General features: G+C 48.8%; 1 protein-coding gene across 4 annotated transcripts in view; it reads left to right on the top strand.

The window, feature by feature from the left end:
- Positions 1 to 22,609, top strand: part of IBTK (inhibitor of Bruton tyrosine kinase) — a 700,505-nt gene that overhangs the window by 355,300 nt on the left and 322,596 nt on the right. For all 4 annotated transcript variants that reach the window (XM_085611015.1, XM_085611017.1, XM_085611016.1 and 1 more), the window contains one exon: positions 22,114 to 22,200. In XM_085611015.1, the coding sequence (XP_085467141.1) occupies positions 22,114 to 22,200 (87 nt within the window). The remainder of the gene's footprint in view (positions 1 to 22,113; positions 22,201 to 22,609) is intronic.

Genomic DNA, 22,609 nt, shown 5'->3' with positions numbered 1-22,609 from the left:
CTGCTTTCTTCTTCTAAGTCTACCTGCTCAGAAGCACTACTTGAGGTTCACGGTGGGGTCCCAGCATTTTCAATTGACGGTTCCCCAATTCACTTCACAAAGGTGCAGGCAGTCCTGGTATGTTTGCTGAAGAGGTTGGGAGTCCATGCATTTCCGTACGTGGAGGTTGGAGTCCCTGCCTCTAATACAGGAACATCTCCATTTGACGGTTACTCTTCTCCATGACCTGGCCATTACAATCAGTGCCCAAAAGTCTCACTTCACTCCTGCACAGAATCTGACATTCATTAACATTGAGCTCAGCTCAACTCTTATGAAGACCTTCTGACCTCCTCAGAGGCTTAGAAATATTCAGGCAATTTTAGAAATGGGGGTCTCTAGTTGGCAATGGTTTGCACTGTTGTCCAAGTAGGGACCCTTCTTCCTAGGCAGGGTACGGGGATACACTTCTAAAATAACCCCTGCCCACCCCCTTGGTAGCTTGGCAAGAACAGAGAGGCTTATCTCGGAGGCAGTGTGTAAAGCATTTGTGAACACATACAGTAATACAGTGAAAACACTACAAATGGACACCACACCAGTTTAGAAAAATAAGTACTCTTTATCTAAACCAAACAAGACCAAAACGGAAAAAAAAAACACAATTCAGTAATTAAAATATGACTTTCAAAAGGTAAAAATCATTCTGTTCAAAGCAAATTGCAGATGCAACACTTTTCAACACAAAGTACCTTGGATGCGTCAAAAGCAAGAACAGCCGGAGGGAAGGTGATGTCGGTTACTTATGCGCAGTGAAGGTGATTCGTCTGCTCCTTACTCGAGGGGAGGTGATGTGTCGGATCCTTGCTGCCACGCAGGGGAGGTGAGGCATCGATTCCTTCCTGAAGGGGAGGTGATGCGTCGGTCCCTTCCTGAAGTCGGTTTGTTACTGTGCGGGGAGGTGATGCATCGGTTTCCTACTGCGTCCCCGGTGTCCTTGTAGACTTGGCACCCTGGTGCGATGCGTGAGGATCGGGTATGCGGCAGTGGCAACAGCACTTGCGTTGATTTCTTCAGCCGCGGTCCCACGATGCGTTGGTTCTTGCAGCGGCATAGCAGGTCCTGCGTCTGAATGGGTGCAGTGATCTCGGCCTTCGTAGATCGGTGCACTCAATGCGGCATACAGCGATTTCTCAATCCGTGGGCAGGCGCTGCGTCTGTTTCTTCGGCAATGTGTCGGAAACCAGTACGGACGCGTCGCGCTTCTTGAAGTTGCGTTACTTTTCCAGCTCCCAAACAGCAGCAGGCACCTCTTAGCAGGTCAAAACTCCCAGCAAGGAAGTTCAGGGGAGCTGGTGGTGAAGTTTTTGTGTCCCTGATACTTGAGAACAGGAGGCAAGCTCTATTTCAAGCCCTTGGAGATCTCCCTCAAGCAAGGGACACAGCACACAGCAAAGTCCTTCTCCTTTCATTGGCAGAAACAGCCACTGCAACCCAACCCCAGATAACAAACAGCAGGGGGGGCAGTACTCCTCCTCAGTTTCTCCAGCTCTTCTCCCTGGCAAAGGTTCCTCTTGATTCCCAGAAGTGATCTAAAAGTCTGGCCCCCTCCTTTTATAATACAAAATCCTTTGTTCTCTGTGACAGCTGTTTGCCAAGCCTAAACCAATTCTGTCTTCTTTGGTGCAGCTTCGTGGCAGTAGGTGGAGACAGCATTGTCTAAGGCAGACAAGGACCATTCAGGTGTGAAATAAATCTCCTCCTCACTCTAATGGCAGCCCAGGTCTATTTGGCCCTGCCCTGACTCACCCTGAAAAGGCAGGCCACACCTCTCCCCCCAAGTGGCTGTCTGAACAGAATGCACATCCCCAGTCCGTGTCACTCCAAAGCCAGACAGTCAGTCCACAAATCAGAGGCACACAGGATGGCTAAGCAAGAAAATACCTACTTTCTAAAAGTGGTATTTTCAAACACAGAATGTAAAATTCCTCCTCACTAAAAGACGCATCATTATATTCTGATTTCAGGCATACTAAACTTTACTTTCCTATCTTGTCTCAATGGTAAGTTATATCTATAAGATGTTATAAATAAACTCAGATGCTATCCTATGGGACAGATAGCCTTTTAATAGTGAAAACTAAATTGGCAGTATTTCACTATCAGGACATGCCACACACATCAGGGCATGTCCTACCTTTCATACTACACCCTGCCCACAGGGGTACCTTGGGCCTACCTCAGGGGTGACTCACACGGAAGAAAAGGGAAGGTTAGGGACTGGCAAGTGGGTGCATTTGCCAAGTCGACATGGCAGTACCAAACTTTGCACAGACACTGCAGTGGCAGGTCTGAGTTACATCTACAAGCTGCTTATGTGTGTGGCACAACCAGTGCTGCAGACCCACTAGCAGCATTTGATTTACAGGCCCTTGGCACACATAGTGCACTGTACTAGGGACTGACTAGTAAATCAAATATGCCAATCATGGAATCACCAATTCCGGTGAGAGGGACTGCGCTTGGGCGAGTCTCAACGGACTGAGTCTCGTTCTCCTGCTGGGCTGCAGGTGACAGCCCGGAGACCCTCTGTGTGTGCAGACTTGCCTGGGGCCCAGAGGAGGCCCCCGCTGCCCATCTGCGGCACCGTTTGCTTCTCGCTGCACCCGGTCACGCCTGGTGTGGTCTCCGCTGTGCTGAGCGACCTGGACCTACCTGGAGGCTGCCTGGGATGGCGGATGGTACGTGCTTTGCAACTGAGACACGTAAAAAGACCTGTGGCTGGCATGCAGAGGACGTGGCCCCCGCGGCTCAGTGGACAAGGGGTTCTTCAACTCCATTTAACTTTGAATAAATAGCACTTGCCCTTTGGTCCCCCGCGATAGAGAACTCACTACAAGCCCACTAAAATATTTAATTCCTTCAATTAAAGTAATAGTGAGGGACAAGGACCCCAAAACCCAAAAGCAAGGTAAAATGGACAATTATACAAAAGTGCTCCTACCACCAACAGAAACAGAGGGAGAACCCTCAGGATCAGCAGACAACACAGTCATCCTCCAAGCGATCCACGACTCTAGAGAAGCCATTGAGGGCAAATTGGCAGAAATAAGATTGGAAGTCTCCCTCTTGCGTCAAGACATATGCAACATCTCGGAACAGGTGACCCAAACTGAAATGTGCATCGCATAAGTAGAAGAAATGACACAAAAACTGCATTCAGTCATTAAAGACTTGAAGGCAACCATGAGAGAGATAGTATAGAAAGTGGACAATGCGGAAAATAAGGCACGCAGAAACAACCTACGCTTCATCTGATTCTCAGAGGGAATGGAAGGCTCTGATGTCATGGTTACGTGACTCCCGAGCTGTAACGCCCTGAACGTCTCAGGATCGTTTAACAGACACGACAATGAGGACGCAACCACTTGTGAAGGGTTAGTTCTTTTAATGAAGGCAAATAAAATACAAAGAACAAACAAAAGTTATAGTCACTGGAATCCTCCAGGCTAAGTACGTTACCAGCCCACAGCACGGATGGTCCTAACCATCCTCTGCATATACGCCGATCCCGGCGTATGCCAACAGAGGGCAGAAATGAAATGGCCGACAATGCCAATCGGTAGGCTGTGAGGGGCACGAAGAGTGTTGGGGAGAATCGAGGAGTCAGGGAAACACCCAGCCGGGGTCTCTACCTGAAGGGAGCAGCCGCTCAACCTCTTCCTTAGACTGCACCGGGACGCGGAGTCACCTCCTGGTGATGTGTCACCGATACCCCAATCACAAGCAAGAAGACTGAACCGAGAGCAGCCGCTCGATCGATCCTGTGGACTTCCGAGTCTGTAACGCGGCAAACACCTCCTGGTGTGCGTTACAGCTGGCAGTCCCTGTGTCTCTGGTCGGGCTGGGAGTTACGACTCCAACCAGCAAAAGCGCCACTGCGCTTGGACTCAGCCGAGTCAAAAAGCGAAGCTCAATGGTTGACCGGTAGAGCTTCCGGGTCCTTCACAGGTGACGATGGGGCAAGACACGGCCCAGGGAGTAACGACTCGACCTACCTCCGTTCTTGCCTTACTGGAGCACCACTCCGGAACACTGCTCTTCACGAAGCAGGTACGTCGGTGTGAACACAATATCCGACAGCCTTGTACCTCCCGGTTCCTCCCTTTATAGGGAGTGTTTTCCTTGAGTTATGTAACAGCTCTCCTGTTTACATAAGGGCGTGTTTTCCTTGAGTTATGTAACAGCTCTCCTGTTTACATAAGGGCGTGTTTCCCTTGAGTTATGTAACAGCTCTCCTGTTTACATAAGGGCGTGTTTCCCTTGAGTTATGTAACAGCTCTCCTGTTTACATAAGGGCGTGTTTCCCTTGAGTTATGTAACAGCTCTCCTGTTTACATAACCTCTCAACCGCTAAGCATCCTGGGAGATGTAGTCCGTTTTCGCTGGTTACCGTTTTCCTCCCCTCGTATGACAGGAATTCTTGACAGTACATCCTCCCTCTCAGCGGCTCCCCACGGGTCCAGCGCTGGCAGGAAAACGCCGATGGAACAAGGAGACCAAGCGCGGAGCATGAACCCCTTCAGCCGGTTCCCATGAATGCTCCTCCGGGCCATAGCCTTTCCACGCAACCAGGTACCACAGCTTCCCCCTGCGCCATTTGGACGCCCGTATGCCCGACACTTCATACTCCACCTCCGACTCCACGCATACCGGCCTAGGTGTCCCAGACGGCTTGGAGGGTGCTGGTTTGAGCAATGATACATGAAAGACAGGGTGTATCCGCAATGACTGGGGCAAGCACACCTTCACGTTCACGGGACCCATACACTTGGTAATTCGATAGGGGCCCATGTACTTGGGATGGAACACACTGTTCTTTCGAAACCTCATGTTTCTTGTGGATATCCAGACGTAGTCTCCAGTGCGGTACAGTGGCCCGGGCCTTCTCTTCCTATCTGCCGCAGCCTTGTATCTTCTCTTGGCCTCTATTAGGACAGCCCTTGAGCGCATCAACGTGTCTTTTATGTGTGCCACCCTGTCCGCTGTGGCGGGAATCCTGTCCTCTCTGAACGGATGTAGAAATGGCAAGAACCTGGGATGTTGGCCATAGTTGCTATAGAACGGAGATGACTGTGTGGAGCTGTGAGTGGCGTTGTTATAGGCTATCTCTGCAACCCATAGCAAGTCGACCCATTCTTCCCTGCCCTGGTCCACAAAACATCGCAGATACTGTTTGAGCGTTTGGTTCAGGCGCTCGGTTTGGCCGTCCGTTTGAGGGTGGTAGCTGGTGGACAGGGCGGTCTTAACATGCAGCGCAGTGCACCAAGTCTTCCAGAATTGCGCAGTAAACTGCGACCCCCGGTCCGACACGATCACCCCAGGTAATCCATGCAGTCGTACCACATTCTTTAGGAGTAGTGACGCCAATTCCCCGGCCGTAGGGACTCTCTTGCAGGGGATGAAGTGCCCCATTTTCGTCAAGTAATCCACCACCACCAGTATTGCCGTCATCCCCTGGTCTACCGGTAGGCCCACCACGAAGTCCAGTGATATGCTATCCCATGGTCTATCCGGGGTCGGAAGTGGATGTAAGAGCCCTTGGGTTCGGCCATGGTCGGCCTTCATGGTAGCACACGTAGGACACTCCTGTCCCCACCTCCTGACATCCACTCTCATGGTTGGCCACCAGAAATGCCGTCCCATGCTAGCCACCGTTTTTTCAAAGCCCAAATGACCTGCGCATGGAGAGTCATGGCACCAGATGAATGCTTGTTTCCTTAGCCTAGGCGTGGGTATCAATAGGCACCTGCCCTTCAGGGGTATCCCGTCCTTCAGCTGCCATTCTCTGTGACTGAGGAGCCACCTCCGCCATGCGAATGACCTGATCCCTCTCTTTATTCCCCTCAGGAAAGTATCCGGTTGGATAACCCCCAATACCATCCTCGGGGAAATGATGGAACGCTCGGTTGCAGGCAATGGTTCCTTAACTGCAGATTGACGGGACAGGGCGTCCGCCTTCCGGTTTTCCGTCCCCGGCCGATATGTGATGCGGAAGTTGAACCCCGCAAAGAAGATCATCCACCGCAGCTGCCTGGGAGAAAGGTGTCTAGTGGCCGTCATGAACTGTAGGTTCCGATGGTCCGTGTACACCGATACCACATGTCTTGCCCCCATCAACCAATGCCTCCATTCGGTGAAGGCGTCCTTGATTGCGAGAAGCTCCTTCTCCGCAATATGGTAGTTGCGTTCGGCGTCGTTGAGTTTGCGGGACATGTACGCAACGGGATGAAGCACCCCTGTGTCGTGGTTGCGTTGGGACAAGATAGCCCCCAGCGCCACATCCGACGCGTCCGCTTCCACCACGTAGGGGAGATCCGGATCGGGGTGAGCCAACACCGGCGCCTTACCAAAGGCGCTTTTCAGGGCCTCAAAGGCTTTGTTCGCTTCAGGGGACCAGACAAACTCCTTGGACTTCCTCAGTAGCTGTGTGATTGGGGCCACCACTCCTGAAAATCCATCTATAAACCGCCTGTAAAAGTTGGCGAAGCCAATGAAACTTTGGACGTCCTTCACGCTTTGGGGCACCGGCCATTCTTTCACCGCCTTGATCTTTCGTTCTGCCATCTCCTGTCCCTCTGGACTCAGCATCACTCCGAGGAATTCCACGGATGTGACGTGGAAGTCACACTTGCTGAGTTTACAAAACAGCATGTTTTCCCTCAGCTTTTGGAGCCCAGCTTTGACGTGGTGTACGTGCTCCTCCACACTGGACGAATAGATGAGGATGTCGTCGATATATACGACCACGTAGATATCCAACTCCTCTCTGAATACCTCATTCAAAAAGTACTGAAAGGCTGCCGGGGCGTTGCACAGACCGAACGGCATGACGAGGTACTCAAAAAGGCCGAACCTGGTCTTAAAGGCGGTCTTCCACTCGTCTCCGTCCCTCATGCGCACCAGATGGTATGCCCCTTTCAAATCCAACTTGGTGTAGATACGAGCTTTCTTCACCTGTTCCAGAAGTACACTGATGAGAGGCAAGGGGTACCGATTTTTTATGGTTATCGCATTCAATGCCCTAAAGTCCACACAGGCTCTCAGCTCCCCATTAGCCTTCGGGATGAAGAAGAGTGGCGAGGCGGCCGGAGACTTGGACGGGCGGATGAATCCTAGCTTGAGGAGTTTATCCAGGTACCCCCGGAGATGCACGTTTTCAGGCTCCGTCAGGGCATACAGCCTGCCGCTGGGAACGCTGGCCCCTGGCACCAGGTCGATCTGGCAGTCAAACTGTCTATGTGGTGGTAGAACTTCCGCCTTCACCTCATCAAATACATCCTCAAAACTGTGATAAGCCTGGGGGAGAGCCACATCTTTTTCTGCCGCTGTAGCCACCGTCTGACTCCCGCTCTCATCTGCGTCAAGGGATTCCGTTCTTATTCCACAATGCAGGATGCAATACGGTGACGTCAGTTCGATGCGATGTGTTGGCCAATCCACAAAGGGGTTGTGTTTCTGTAGCCACGGCAATCCCAATATGACGCCATATTGGGGCGCTCGGATGATGTTAAAATCTATTTGTTCCAAATGGTTCCTCCCATATCTCATCGGAAGGACCCCCGTGTGCTGTCCGATGGGCCCCGTCACCAATCGCCTTCCGTCTACCGCATAGACGTCTTCGGGTACTGCTTTGGGAAGAAGCACTAGCCCTAGCCTGCATGCCTCGTTGTGGTCCATAAACATGCCAGTGGCCCCTGAATCCACCATGGCCACAACGGGTATCCACTGGTCATGCACTCCCACGTGCACCGTGATAAACAGGTGTCGTTGTCCCTTAGTGACCGAGTTGGAAAGTGAAGGGATGGATGAGTGACTCCGAGATGCCCCTTCTCTGGTCTTGGAGTCCTCTAGTTTTCCGCCGGTATGTCCACCACGGCTGTTACCGACCGGTTGGCCCGATAACGTGACGTCTTCGGTTTGGCAGGGCATTCACGTACGTAGTGGCCTTTTTTGCCACAATATAGGCACAATCCTTGTTTACGGCGTGACTCTTTCTCCGTGGCTGTGAGGCTCGCTCGTATTGCGCTGATGTCCATGGGTTCTCCCTTGGATGCGGTGGAAGTTTCAGGACTTCCCACCGTCACATAGGATGGAAGGGATTTTCCTTTTCTCCCATGATCCCCCTTTCTTTCACTTAGCCTATGTTCCAGCCGTAATACCAGGTTGATAAGGCCCTCACATGTCTTGGGTTGAGGGTCAATATGAGCCACAGCGTCCTTGAGCTCATCGCACAGCCCGTGATGGAAGAGCGCCGTCTGTTTAGCAACAGGCCACTTGGTTTCCGCAACCAGCCTTCGGAACGCGTTGAGATACTGCACCAGGTCGTTGGATCCCTGTCTCAACTCAAGCATTTCACGGTCCGCCGTGTACGAGTCAGCCCTTCTGTCGAATACCTTCAGGAATTCCTCGCGAAAAGCACCCCAATCACATAAGAGGGGGTCGTCCCTGCTCACCAGAGGTACGGCCCATTGTGCCGCGTTTCCAGCCAAATAGGATATAAGGAAAGCCACACGAGCCTGACTCGTGGGGAACGCCTTTGGTTTGCACGATAAATGTAGCGCCACTTGTGTGAGGAATACCTGCACTGTGTTAGGATCCCCACTGTACCTCTCTGGTGTTGCCAAGGGGATGGCTACCGGCATTTCCACTACTACCGCAGGGGTCTGGTTCGTCAGGGAGGTGCTGGGCGTGAGCGGGTCCAATTGGATAGCATCCAGTCTGGCTTTTACATCGGCTGTTTCTTGCCTAGAGGCAGCCACTTCAACTTGCATGGCCGCTAAAGCAGCCAGCACATCATCAAGTGTTGCCATGTCTGTTATCGACCGGGAGACAGTTAGTGTTATTAAGGTCGGATATTTTGTAACGCCCTGAACGTCTCAGGATCGTTTAACAGACACGACAATGAGGACGCAACCACTTGTGAAGGGTTAGTTCTTTTAATGAAGGCAAATAAAATACAAAGAACAAACAAAAGTTATAGTCACTGGAATCCTCCAGGCTAAGTACGTTACCAGCCCACAGCACGGATGGTCCTAACCGTCCTCTGCATATACGCCGATCCCGGCGTATGCCAACAGAGGGCAGAAATGAAATGGCCGACAATGCCAATCGGTAGGCTGTGAGGGGCACGAAGAGTGTTGGGGAGAATCGAGGAGTCAGGGAAACACCCAGCCGGGGTCTCTACCTGAAGGGAGCAGCCGCTCAACCTCTTCCTTAGACTGCACCGGGACGCGGAGTCACCTCCTGGTGATGTGTCACCGATACCCCAATCACAAGCAAGAAGACTGAACCGAGAGCAGCCGCTCGATCGATCCTGTGGACTTCCGAGTCTGTAACGCGGCAAACACCTCCTGGTGTTCGTTACAGCTGGCAGTCCCTGTGTCTCTGGTCGGGCTGGGAGTTACGACTCCAACCAGCAAAAGCGCCACTGCGCTTGGACTCAGCCGAGTCAAAAAGCGAAGCTCAATGGTTGACCGGTAGAGCTTCCGGGTCCTTCACAGGTGACGATGGGGCAAGACACGGCCCAGGGAGTAACGACTCGACCTACCTCCGTTCTTGCCTTACTGGAGCACCACTCCGGAGCACTGCTCTTCACGAAGCAGGTACGTCGGTGTGAACACAATATCCGACAGCCTTGTACCTCCCGGTTCCTCCCTTTATAGGGAGTGTTTTCCTTGAGTTATGTAACAGCTCTCCTGTTTACATAAGGGCGTGTTTTCCTTGAGTTATGTAACAGCTCTCCTGTTTACATAAGGGCGTGTTTCCCTTGAGTTATGTAACAGCTCTCCTGTTTACATAAGGGCGTGTTTCCCTTGAGTTATGTAACAGCTCTCCTGTTTACATAAGGGCGTGTTTCCCTTGAGTTATGTAACAGCTCTCCTGTTTACATAACCTCTCAACCGCTAAGCATCCTGGGAGATGTAGTCCGTTTTCGCTGGTTACCGTTTTCCTCCCCTCGTATGACAGGAATTCTTGACACGAGCAGTGGCAACATTTTTACCCTGTTTTATCATCAAACGGGCCCAAAGGATGCCCAATGCAAGACCACCACCTGGGGTCCCTCCGCGAACATTAATAGCAAAGTTCTTAAATTACCAAGATCGAGACATAATTCTTAGAGAATCATAGTGCATTGATGAACTCAAACTTGCCAACGCCAAGATAATGATCTTTCCTGACTATTTCAGGGTAGTGCAGAAGATGAGGCGAACATTCAGTTCGGTGAAGGTCAAACTGAGAGCCATGCAGATCCTATACATGTTTCTTTTCCCTGCTAAGCTCAAATTTATCTTCCAAGGTACCTCACAATTCTTTCAAACCCTAGAGGAAGCATGGGCCTGGATAGAATAATGTCCCATGCAACAACGGGACATGAGAACCAGCGCATCGCAACCCAAAGACACAGCAACACGATGGGAACCCAGACCACTGAGAGTAAAAAAGAGAAGCATGCTCAGGCGTGAACACAAAATGCAAATGGGGACCCCACTGAAGGGAACCCTGCCCAGGCCGGGGGGACAGATGTGCGACATCGGATGAGGACCTGACCCAGGCCAGGGGGAAAAAAAAATACTCCAGTCAATAGGAAAGCACCCACACAGACCAATCAGAAAAGAAATCTTTCGTGGACACGGACAGGGATCATCCACTCCTCGAGAACATTAACCGTATGGAAGACCAAGGAACAGAGACACGAACTGTAGAGAACATGCATCATCAGCAAGTAAAAAAGTGGCGAGGAGGGTTGAAACATGGGCGCGCCAATAGCAGATGAACGGTAGAACTGCTATAGAGCCCCCCCCTCCCCCAGGCATTGTTGGTCTCAGCATTTTCTTTTTTCTGAGCGAAGCGTTTCCTTTGAAATCCATATCCTTTATCACTTTAGTTAGAAACTAGCGGGCAAGGGGTGGGGCTACAGACTCCTCAAACTGAACCTACGCCAAGTTGTCAGGTTGGCAGTTCAGGGAATAGGCGTAGGGTTTAGGAGAAAGTGGGGTGGGGGGGATAGGGCAAAGGATCAAAAGTTTCACAGTTTCATTGTTAAATACGCTTTCCACACAGCCAGAAACAGGAGCGATATGGTTTATAGACAGGAACAGAGGGAAAGAGACCAGCAGACAGACCCACTTGTACACATAATGTCAAATATAGGAGATCATACGATGAGTGACGAAACATACACAGCACTAACATGGAATGTCAGTGGGCTAGGTAGCAAGATTAAGAGGGGATTAGTCACCAGGTACATTAAGAGACTTAAACATGATATATATTTTGTTTTTTTTACGGGAAACCCACCTTTGGGGTACACATTGTGCTTTCATTGGAAGGGAGACTTATATAACCCTGGCCCATGCAGGATTTTCTCCGGGGGCACGAGGTGTCACCATACTAATTAGGAAAACACCCCCCTTTTTATACAAACAAAATCTTGACAGACCCCAATGGAACCTTTGTTGCTATCCAGGGGACCTAGGTATGACAAGAGCTTACACTAATCAGCGCCTATTCCCCGCCACGACTGCAGCACCCTTGATGCAATTGCTAAGATTCGTTTAGAATCGGGCCCATCCATGCACATCGTTAGAGGAGACTTCACGATATAATTGACCCAAGCCTTGACCGCATGCGTACTGCCACAGGAACGGTGTCCCCACCCCACTAGCGGACTTTGCGAGGTCGCTGGGACTGACCGACCTCTGGAGGCAACAACACCCACTAGACCACACTTCTTCCTATTTCTCGGGAGCACATAGTGTCTATTCTAGACTCAACTGCTTCTTTGCCCCGGTGGGTGAAATACATACAGTAGATAAGGTGAAATACCTAGCAAGGGGTATTTCCGACCACTCACCGTTATGGTTGACAGTTGAAGGCAGATGTAACAGGCAGAGATCTGACTAGAGACTGAACGCCTGGGAGCTCCGCGGCAAAACGGTTGTCGGACTAAAAAGAATGGAAACTGAGCTATTCTTCCAAGAGAACAAGGGGTCAGTGACCTCACAGCTCACCCTCTGGGTGGCTTACAAGACAGTGCTTTGAGGCAGAGTGCAGGATGCCATAGCGCGTAAGCGAAGGGACGAAACTCGCCAAATAGAAACCTTAAAAGAAAAGCTCCTAGAAATTGAGAGCAGCATTACCCCAGATACTGAAGCCGCCTTGCTAAGACAACTAGCAGTCACTCGCAGGGAATTTCGTGCCCTAACAGAATAGGAGGTTCTGACACAAATCTAGACCACACATCATAGACTCTATGAGACAGGAGATAGAAATGAAATGAAGAATTTATATAGCGCTACAAGTACCTGGAGGTGTCTAGGCGCTTAACAAGGGTAGGCAAGCAGAGGTAGCGATGGAGATGCGTTAGTAGAGCCAGGTTTTTAGGTGCCTCCTGAAATCAAACATATTGGATTCTTTTTTGAGAAAAATAGGCAGGGAGTTCCAAAGTTTAGAGGTGGTATATGCAAAGCTTTTTCCTCCCCATTTAACTTTGTGTACCTTGGGGATAATCGGGTTGCCACAGTCTGATGAGCTGAGTAATCTGGCTGGGATGTAATGATTGAGAAGTTGCAACAGTTGCCAAGGACATGTGTAGCCTTAAACGCAATACATAATGTTTTTAAATGAATACATTTGCTGATGGGCAACCAGTGTAGCTCTGCGAGAGCCTTGGAGGCCGAGTCATAGCGAGTGACCTCAAGCAGGACCCTAGACCAAGCAGGGAGACTCCTGACATGGCTGTGCAGGAGGGAAAAAGAAGCGAACTGGGTGACCCAGATACAAGAGCTGGGGGAATGACACAGAACTGCACACACCATAGCGGGAGCTTTCGCACACTTCTATACGTAGGTATACGAGGCTAGGCCACTAGCAAATGAAGTACAAATAACAGAATACCTTGACAGTATGGACACTCCCACCTTACAGCGAATGGATATGGAAGCCTTAGAGACAGAAATTACCCTAACTGAAGTGCAAGACGCCATAAATAGACAAAAACATGGGGAATCTCCAGGGCCAAACAGGTTACCAGTGGAATTCTTTAAGCAAAACGCTAGTCTGTTGGCCCCTCACCTTCTAACTATGTTCCAGGCGGCACGGGAAGAGGGGGCACTACCAGTAGATCTCTATGAAGCCACAGTGGTGGTTATACCAAAATCAGGTAAGCCCCCAGAGAGCTGCTGATCTTACCATCCAATATTACTGTTAAACATTGATTCCAAGATTTTGGCCTCTATCCTAGCAACACGACTTTTAACAGTAATTGCATCATTGGTCCATCGCTAGTGCTAGAAATGGAATTTCTGGTTGTGTAGGGCATGCGCCTAAACCAGGCAGAAACACTACTCTAGTCAGGTCAAGGGAGTAACACACTGAAGATAACCGCTGCTCACCTCCTTGGTAGCTTGCTAGAGCAGTCAGGCTTGTAGGAGAGTAGGATCTGCTTCACATGTTTACCCCCACTTTTTGCTGGTGTTTCACTGTTTTTCGACTTTAGTCTGGCTGAGACCCTGCTATTCAGGGCCCCAGCCTAGCTGCTTCCTCCCTAAAATGATTCCATGTACTTTAGGTACAGGTCAGATTGGATCTGAAGTGCCCTTGTAAGCCCCTAGTATATGGTATACTATGTACCCAGGGCATAGGTACCCCAGAGGCCTACCAGGGGCTGAAGCATGTATCATGCCACCCCTGGAACGCCACCCAAAATGACACCACAGGTCTGCTACTGCAGCCTGGGTAAGGTGGTGCCTGCACCCTCTTACTGTGATATAGGGTACCTATATCACAACCTATATACACAGCTATAAACCTATACGTCACTCCTATGGCAGGCCTTTATCAATCCTGAAGGCAGAGTGCTTGGTTCTTATGTGAGAGGGTGCCCCTGCATGAGCAGAGCCCCTCTGCAGCTTTCAGAGACCCTTGTCTGATGCTGTTTGTAGTGCAGCCTGACCATATACTCTTAAGTGCATTATAACCAAACTGTAAATGCTAACTTTGGACTGGCTGCATGGAAACATGTCGTGTTTGGCGTCAAAACACCTTGGAATCATACCCCCACACCAGTAACTGGTGTGGGAGTATGATCCAACCCTTCTAGAGGGAGAGACATGACAGCACTGGTATACCCAGTAGAAACTTAATAGAGCCCTGGCATCACAAAATGGATGCTGCAGCCACAGACACCGGTCTGGCCTTCTGCTGCTTACCGAAACTCCGGCAGGGGAGACCTGGACAATAGGTTTCCTGTCAGAGGGAGGTGTAACCACCTTCCAGACAGGCTTATGTGTATTGGGGCTGGGTGGGAGCACTCTCTGAGTGCTTTCAAGTCATGCACTGGGGGCACATTTGGTGTCCCTGTGCATAGTCCAGCTCAAACCGGTTCAGGGACTTCCAGCCCCTGCTCTGGCGCGAAACTGGACAAAGGAAATGGGTGTAGCCACCCCTCTTTCCAAACCCTCCCATAGGTGGGTCCCCAGAGTATGTCCAACCCCCTACCTTAGCATAAGTATGGGACCCCAGTCCTTAAGATTTTAGATTACCCTGGACGAAACTCTGAAGCTGAATCCTGGACCTTCGACGCTCTGCTCAAGACCAGAGGACTGATGAAATCTCCCTTGGGGTGAAGGAGTGACTCCCCTACTTGGCAGGCACCAAAGAAGCAATTTGCCGGTCTGCATTATCGAAGCTCCCGCCGGACTCCGAATTATTTGCAGCCCAGGAAGAGGATTTCCAGACATCTCAGATACCGACCCGAGTCCCCAGCAAAGCTGTGACCCGCAGCCCTCGTGAGTAGTGTGGAACCGGAACTCCTGGTCACCGTGCATTTCTGCAAATGCATTGACTTCCCGATGTCTCTTGAAGTCGTGCTTGGGCTGACTTGTAACCCCCACCTCGAGCACTGAATCCACTGAAGATTGTCAGCCTGGTCATTCCGTGTGACCCGTGGGCCACCATTTTGTGTTTCGTCTCGAGGTCCCTTCGCGATCCCTGGTCCATCGACTGGTGGGTCCCTGAGGGGGTAACTTAGCATTTCCTTGGGCTTCCCTGGTTGCTCCAGACGTGCCCTGACTCCCAACCAAGTGGTGAGTCCCACAGAGCTTGCTGGTCTGCACCGAAGCATTTTTCTTGTTTCTGCTTGGGTTGCTGTTGCCAAGGCTTGTTGTGTCCAATCCGGGCACCAACGCTGTAGCACTCGACATCCTTCGTGGGACAGCTCGAATCCAGCTCCTGGTCGTCCTCGACGCCTCCTGGTCCTCGTGGCTGAAGAGTCAAGCTTCACCTCTTTCACCTGAAATCACCCGACATCGGTGGGCATCTGCTCATCGCCTTCCTGGTCACTGGCTAGTGACCCATACTCTGTCCCCTCTGCTTTCAGGTTCTTCTTATCTTCGATCCAGGCTTGAATCCCTTCGGACACTTCGCATCTTCACGGCAGCAGCACTTCTTCGCCAGCTCCCATTGAAATCGATGACGTGGCCCGACACCATAAGACACCTATGCACCAGGCTTCCCTGGGTGAGGTAACACGAGTGCTCCTGTGCTCCCATGGGTGCTAGCTCTAGAACTTCCTAAGTCCAAAAGGGTTTGGTCCTGACTCATTTCTAAGTGTCCCTAATCTTTAAAAATCTAACCGCGACTTTCCCCATAGAAGCTATCGGGAGCTCGCGGCTGTGTTCACACACTGCACACGGGCCAGTGGGTCCCCCGTGTCACTACCTTGGGTGGTTCCTTGAGGTCTCAGCGATTCTACAGATTCTAGACCTTTTGTCTGGTTAAGTCGTGGTTCTTGTACCATATGGTTTGGCTCGCCCCTAGGGCCTGACGTGTATTTGTGCTATTTTACTGTGGTTATTGAAGTGTAACTTATGTGTTTTGACCTCTAGCCTCATAAAGAGACTAGGAGGGTGTGTTTAGTAATAAATACATATATTTTATATATATACCTGGTGTGGATATCTTTCATTTAGTGACTCAAGAGATTATAGACTGGTAAAAAGCTGCTTTACATTCCTTCAAGACTTAGCCTGAAGGCTGCTCTCCATAGCTACCACTAGGATAGCTTTCAATAAAAGTTGTCTTTAACCTATAACCAATAAGCGTTTGTTTGGACTGATACAAGGTGCCCACTATAACTAGTGGACAGCATATATCAGGCCAACTTCTCACAAGGCTTATCCCTGAGGCAATGTGTAAAGTGTTTGCCCATCACACTCACACAGCAGTGACACACAAGGCACACCACAAAATAAACTCCACACAAGGTTATGTAAAAATAACCTTTGTATTATCCATAAAACACATTAGAACATAACTACACATATACACTGTGCCACCTGGCACTTGGTATGACTTTACATGGATTATATACACTACAGAGCCAATCGGGCCACTGTCATAACCATTATATATGTCACCGTTAGTGAGGGCAACCAGTAACTACTGGTAACTTTGCACTTAGCCTGAGCACATTAGGCATGCATCATAGCATTACATAGAAGAGCATATTACACACATAAAGCCTCAGTGCACCATAGTAAACACTGGTCACAGTACACATCTCATGAGCACCTCTCAGGCATAACCGTAATTGCTCCTAGGGTGCATACATTGCCACAACAGCATAAGCACATTATGCACATTATGCATTAACATCATAATCACCAGTGCACCCTAGTAGTGTGCACCTATTTGTAATCCCCACTGGCAGTGTATTAACACATCACCTAATCACATGAGATCCCACTATTACTAAACCTCACTGTTGGGGCCCCCAAGCGCTGTACATAACATGCCGGTCCAGGGCCTCACCCAAAGGTGTGTATCCTTCAACGGCGCAGCTGTGGACACCGCTCTTATGCTCTCCCGATGCGGAGCAAACCAAAATAGAACAGCGGATCTGAGAAATCGGGCCCAACATCGGCCAACCCTCCCCCCCCCCTCCCTTGTTGGAAGCTGACCTGCCATCTGTGGCCAAGGACCTTCTTTATAGGCTATTCCAGTCTCCTCGCCGTGACCGACTATCACTGGTGACCCACCTCTTGCTTTACCAGGTGGGGGGAGGCGGGAAGTCGCGAAATAGAGCACTTGAGGCTCCGGTTCTTCTCCTTTGGGATCGCGGGTCGAGGAGCCCGCGAGGCACCAGCTCTCAAAACCATCTGTTAGTAATTAACAGATGGTTCCTGCTCGCTCCCGCAAGGGAAACCGGCACAGGGCCCCTCCTCTCTCCCCTCCCCCTGCTGCCTCCTTTCAGCGTGAGGCGCGCTCTTGTTTTTTTTACTTTTGGATTTTTCCCTGCATGCGATTAAACATATTGTAAATTAGGGCTGGAACCTTAACACAAAAGGCCCCGACTTTACTACGTCTCTGACGTTTTCCAAGCCCACCAGTGAGCAATTCATGCTTCCAGGACGTGCTCTTTCATTCCGGGTTTTTCCGTCCTCTGTATTCCGTTATTAAACTAGGACGAGTTCTAGAATGCAAGGGGGAAACACTGGGACAGAACCAGCCATTTCCGCATGGACGGGATTAGACCTGAGATCTCTACACTGTGGTGGTGCAACAACCCAGGGAGAGATTAGTGAATCAGCAGCTCCATGCTCGGTCCGCTGAGTGGAAAGGGCGGGGGGAGTACGAGCAGCAGAAGTCTTTGCATGCCCTTTTAACATCACTCTGTGAACCTGCTGGAATCCATGTGTCCCGCCAATATAGTGCAAAGGTTAGGAACAGACACTTTAATTTAGAGCCAGGCACGTTAATTTGGAAGAACAGAGGCGAACGATAAAATACTACAGTATTAGTAAGCACAATTACAATTCACATTTGAAATGAATTAACAATTGCTCGAGTAAATTGCACAAAACAAATATTGACCACGGTTGCAGACTCTCATTACGAAGGTGCAGCTTGAGTGTCTGCAGGAAGAAGTGAACATGGAGGTTTTATGCAGCTAGGGCAGCTTTGATTGGTTTAAAAGCCTCCAGATGATGCGGCTGCAAAACAGCTGGGTTTTGTGACACAATCACCGCAGCACCGCGAGCTCAACGAGTGACCTTCACTGATACCAGCAAGTGCAACTCGTGTCTTCAATCCGCTTCCCCTGCTGGCACATGTGATTCTTCTGCACCATACAGACATTGGCCTCTTTAAAGATGAGTTCCTAAACACGCAGCTTTCGTGCTCTAATGCACAGCTGCCACCTGGTTGGCCTCCCCAGTGTACTCCACTCCGCCCATTGGGGTCCAGGAAAGGGCGACCCCTGCCGGGTTAAAGGTGAGGGCGGGATATGTCGGTAAGTGGTTCTTATTCGGAGCAATGGGTAAACCTGCACATCATGGAATGTCCAAGATAGACACTCTTCCTTCGTTGGTCGATAATGTGAGTACTATCCAGAGGAGTATTCGAAGAAACACTTTATCCAAGATAGAACAATTTGTAGTGAGCTCTACAAAAAAGCAACCCAACAAACGAGGAGAGGTCTGCATTCTCCATTTCAGTACAGAAGTTTCTCCTGCCAGCGGGAAGAAGGGAACGCTTCCACACAGTTTAAACACCAGCTGCATTGCCATCTGATTAAGTGGTTCTCTGTGCAAAACCACATGTGAAGGGTTTACGACACCCCTAAATGGATTTTCAACACGCGCTTACAGCGAGAGGACATATTGTGAAAGATGCCTCACGTGATGCAAACTGCTGGGACCCTCGACCAAACAGATTCGAAAGACCACTTTCATCCACAGCAAAGGCAGCCTGAATGGAGGGGCCGCGCCGCTGAGAATGCCAGGCTAGGCCTTATACACCCTGCTGGGGTATCTAAGCCTGCACAGTGTGTGCGAGAATACATAGTGTTTGTGCGAGTCACACCTCGGCTGATGTGAGGCCATATAGGTTGGGACCCAGCATGTTGTGCATCAGGGTCTGGTATGAGTAGTGAGCTAGCCTTTGGACAGGGCGGTCACTTTTCTCTGGGACATTACATAACGTGTAATCTGTAAAGCGCACGTTCATCCCTGACTTCTTGGCGCTGAATAACAGCTGTTTATTGTGACCCAACGGTACTCATTTTATCGCCCTCAGATGGATGAAAGGTTGAGTGAACCTGCCGGGATTTGAACCTGTGACCATGGGGTTAAACACAGGCCCCTGCAGTGGATGCATTACTGACCGGTGTCCAATACAAAACGTGTGCACATCTTTGCAAAATGTAACAATGTTTGGCTAGGTATAATTCTTCAAGAATGCGTCCTGATTAAATGCAGAAGCATGAAAGCAGGAGTGTTGACTTTTTGCTTTCAAAATAAAGCACATCAAAAATTGCTACTTGGAAAAAAAATGCGTTTTGAACAATTTTTTTTATACCAATTCTCTAAGGCATCTTTCCGTAAAATGTGATCGATGCATTAACATATTTAAACACATTGAAAGAGAATCCCTGGAAAACCATTGTGGACGATTTGCACATGAACACTTTAGGCGGGAAATCCTAAAAAAAAAGACACAAAAGTGCCTCTGAAGATATGTGTCTTTGCATTGCTGCCGATTTATGAATTTCAAGAATTTGCAAAAGTTGCCTGACTATGGACGGAAACTGTACTCTTCGCAGATTTCTGTGAATTCTGTTTTCACACGAGCACATCTACATGGTCACAGGCATGCATCCATGGTGGGTGCACTCAGCCTTTTATCATTCCATGGTGAATAAAACGTATGCCATTGAGTTGAGTAACGATAAACATGGTATTTCAGAGCCAAGAACCCCTCAGGAAAACACAAATGTTGTATTTGCTCATGCGAAAGTGAGCTGAACGATTCCAAATTCACTTTTTCTACACTCTTTTTTCGCCACCCTGACAAATGTCGTAGCCCCGCCCCTTGTCAGAAGTAAACTTCCAGACTTTTTTCGTGTAAGGATAGATTTTAAAGTAGTGGGTGAATACTCTTCAACATGGATGTTAGTGGATGTTAACAGGCTCGGCAGGTCATGCCAGCACTGCCTCCACATACATGTTTTCTACGCACATATGTGGAAATGTGGGAGATCAGAGCTGAGTGAGAATCCAGACACCAATTTAATGTGATTATAAACAAATAGGCTGTTACCCGAGCCCTGGTATAATGACTGCGCTGCCACAATTCATCACCTCACTACATGCCACCAAGGTAGTCAAGGAGATATTTGATAAAATGGCACCACGCGGTCACTTCACTTCTGGGCCTACTGGCTGAACTGAGGTGTGGTGGGCAGCAAGGAGCGGTGCACCAGGCAGTGTTAAACAAACTGTTCAAAGGTAGGTGGGTGGTCTGCTTGAAGTCATGTGTGGATTGTTGCAAGAGAGTAGTAATGTGGGTGATTGCTAAGCACGGGCGGTGACTCCCTGGACAGTGAGGCGCATCAAAGGGTCTTGATAGCATCATTAAAGTCATACTCAAACCAAAGCAGATTCTGTGCTCTGCAATGAACAGTCTGAAACATGACAGCATGGGCTCGAGTAGGAAGCATGCTGCTACCCGTTGTGCAAGCTCGTTAGATATGTACTGCTCTAAATGTGCTGCAGGATGGGAGATAGAGATGGACCTGAGAGAGTCTGGAGAAGGGTTTGAATGGTGGCTTCACCTGCGCATTACTGAACTTCTAAGGTGATCGTTTGAAGCGACAGATGAACTGAGTGCGGAATTGTTTTAATATCTTACAACTTTCTTTTAATATATAGTGATTTAACCGCAGTTGGTTTTGTCGCTGCTTGTTTTGTCATGGGTTTTGCAGATGTTTATTGTTGGAGAAGCTGTTAGTCCCTCCTCAAGAAAAAAAAAGACTAAAAGAAAAAATATGCTTTAAGTCTGGACAACCCGCCTAAAGCCGCAGTAGTTCCCACCACTGAATGGACCTGGCCTGTGGGGGCGCGTCTCATAATAGGGCACAATGAGGCCTCTCATAATAGGGCACAATGAGGCCTCTCATAATAGGGCACAATGAGGCCTCTCATAGTAGGGCAAAATGAGGCCTCTCATAATAGGGAACAAGGAGGCTTCTCATAAAAGGGCACAATGAGGCTTCTCATAAAAAGGCACAATGAGGCCTCTCATAATAGGGCACAATGAGGCCTCTCATAATAGGGCACAATGATCTAACCCCAGAGATTGCAAGTTTTTGCAGAAAGTCGCAGCCCCAGGAACAGATGCATCGATCTAATTCAACAAATTTGTTGCAACATCCACTTTAACGGTTTCCTGAATCTTGAAGTATTTTATGAGAGGAGAGTGGCCTGTTGGAGGAACAGGCCTTGTATGGATCGCGTGTTTACCCAAATCCTTCTATAATCCAAGAATCTGTTTTGTGGTTGATCATGTGTGTGTTCGGTTAATCAATAATAAACAAGCATTGGCATAGCCAATAGGTCTCGCCTTTAGGACCTTATAAGTGTTTAGTTATCCAGCACAATATCCTTGGTGCAACAACATCAACTGTTGCATAGCTAAACACTTATAAGGTCCCAAAGGCGAGACCTATTCGTTATGCCAATGCTTGTGTCCTTTCTCGGCGGGCGCTCACATTTATTGTGCTAAATTGGTCTGGCTCTTAGCCATGCCCCTTCTTACAAGCCAAATTGGGCATTATTTAGGACTTGGCAGATGCAGGAAATCCATTAAAAAGTGCGGCTTGTCATGTCCGCTCTATTTAAAGTCTCTATGGATCATAAATTGGGCAGATGGGACTTCTGCGACTTAGTGGCGGATGACTCAAATCTTTCAAACTCTAAATAAGCTCTTTGCTTAATCTCGGTAAAGTTGTGGTGGCAAAGCAAGGTCACATCAGTACTCACACCAGCATTATTCAGTCCAGCTCAAGTTAAATCAAATTTAATTTTGTATCCTCATTTCACACTGATGCTGAAAATTCCCTTTGTGCACTATCATTATCATACACTACTCTCTCGTACAATACATTTAAGTATTCATTTCAATGTGTTTACAATCAAATACGTTTTAAAAGGAAATATTGAATGGGTTTTTTTAATTGTAAAACAAGTTAAGTATATTGTTAAACATGTATGTTCCATCTTTCCATTGCAGACTGGAAGGTGTAAGATATGAAAATGGAAAAATAAAAGTTGTCAATAAGAAAAGTGGTAACAGACCGAAGCTGAACCAGAATAAATGGTATTTATATAAAATTGATTACTCCAAAATAAGCAGTATATTTTCATTTAATTCCAGTACATCTAGGGTTCGATGCATTTATTGACAGTTTTCAAGCAAATACAATTCAGTAACCACATTTTAGAAGAAATAAAACAGAATAATCAATAAATATTGTTAACATTGGCTTTTCCTTACCAATATACTACAGAAAATTAGAGCACACAGGTCTTTGGGAACCACAAACGTATGTAGAAAGTTGCACGGCCCACCAGAATTCGTAAAAACAGATTTTGAACAGACACATGAAACGATTTAGAGATTTAAACTCCCGGGGGGTGGGGGAGAGATTTACACTGATAAAATTACCCTTACATACTTTGTTTTATTATGTGCTTTTATTTCTTTGAATGATTTGTCTTCTTGGTTA

This window comes from Triturus cristatus, chromosome 6 (genome assembly GCF_964204655.1).
Source record: "Triturus cristatus chromosome 6, aTriCri1.1, whole genome shotgun sequence".
Lineage (NCBI taxonomy): Eukaryota > Metazoa > Chordata > Amphibia > Caudata > Salamandridae > Triturus > Triturus cristatus.
The sequence above is the reverse complement of the archived record's forward strand: the minus strand, read 5'-3'. Positions and strand labels throughout refer to the sequence as shown.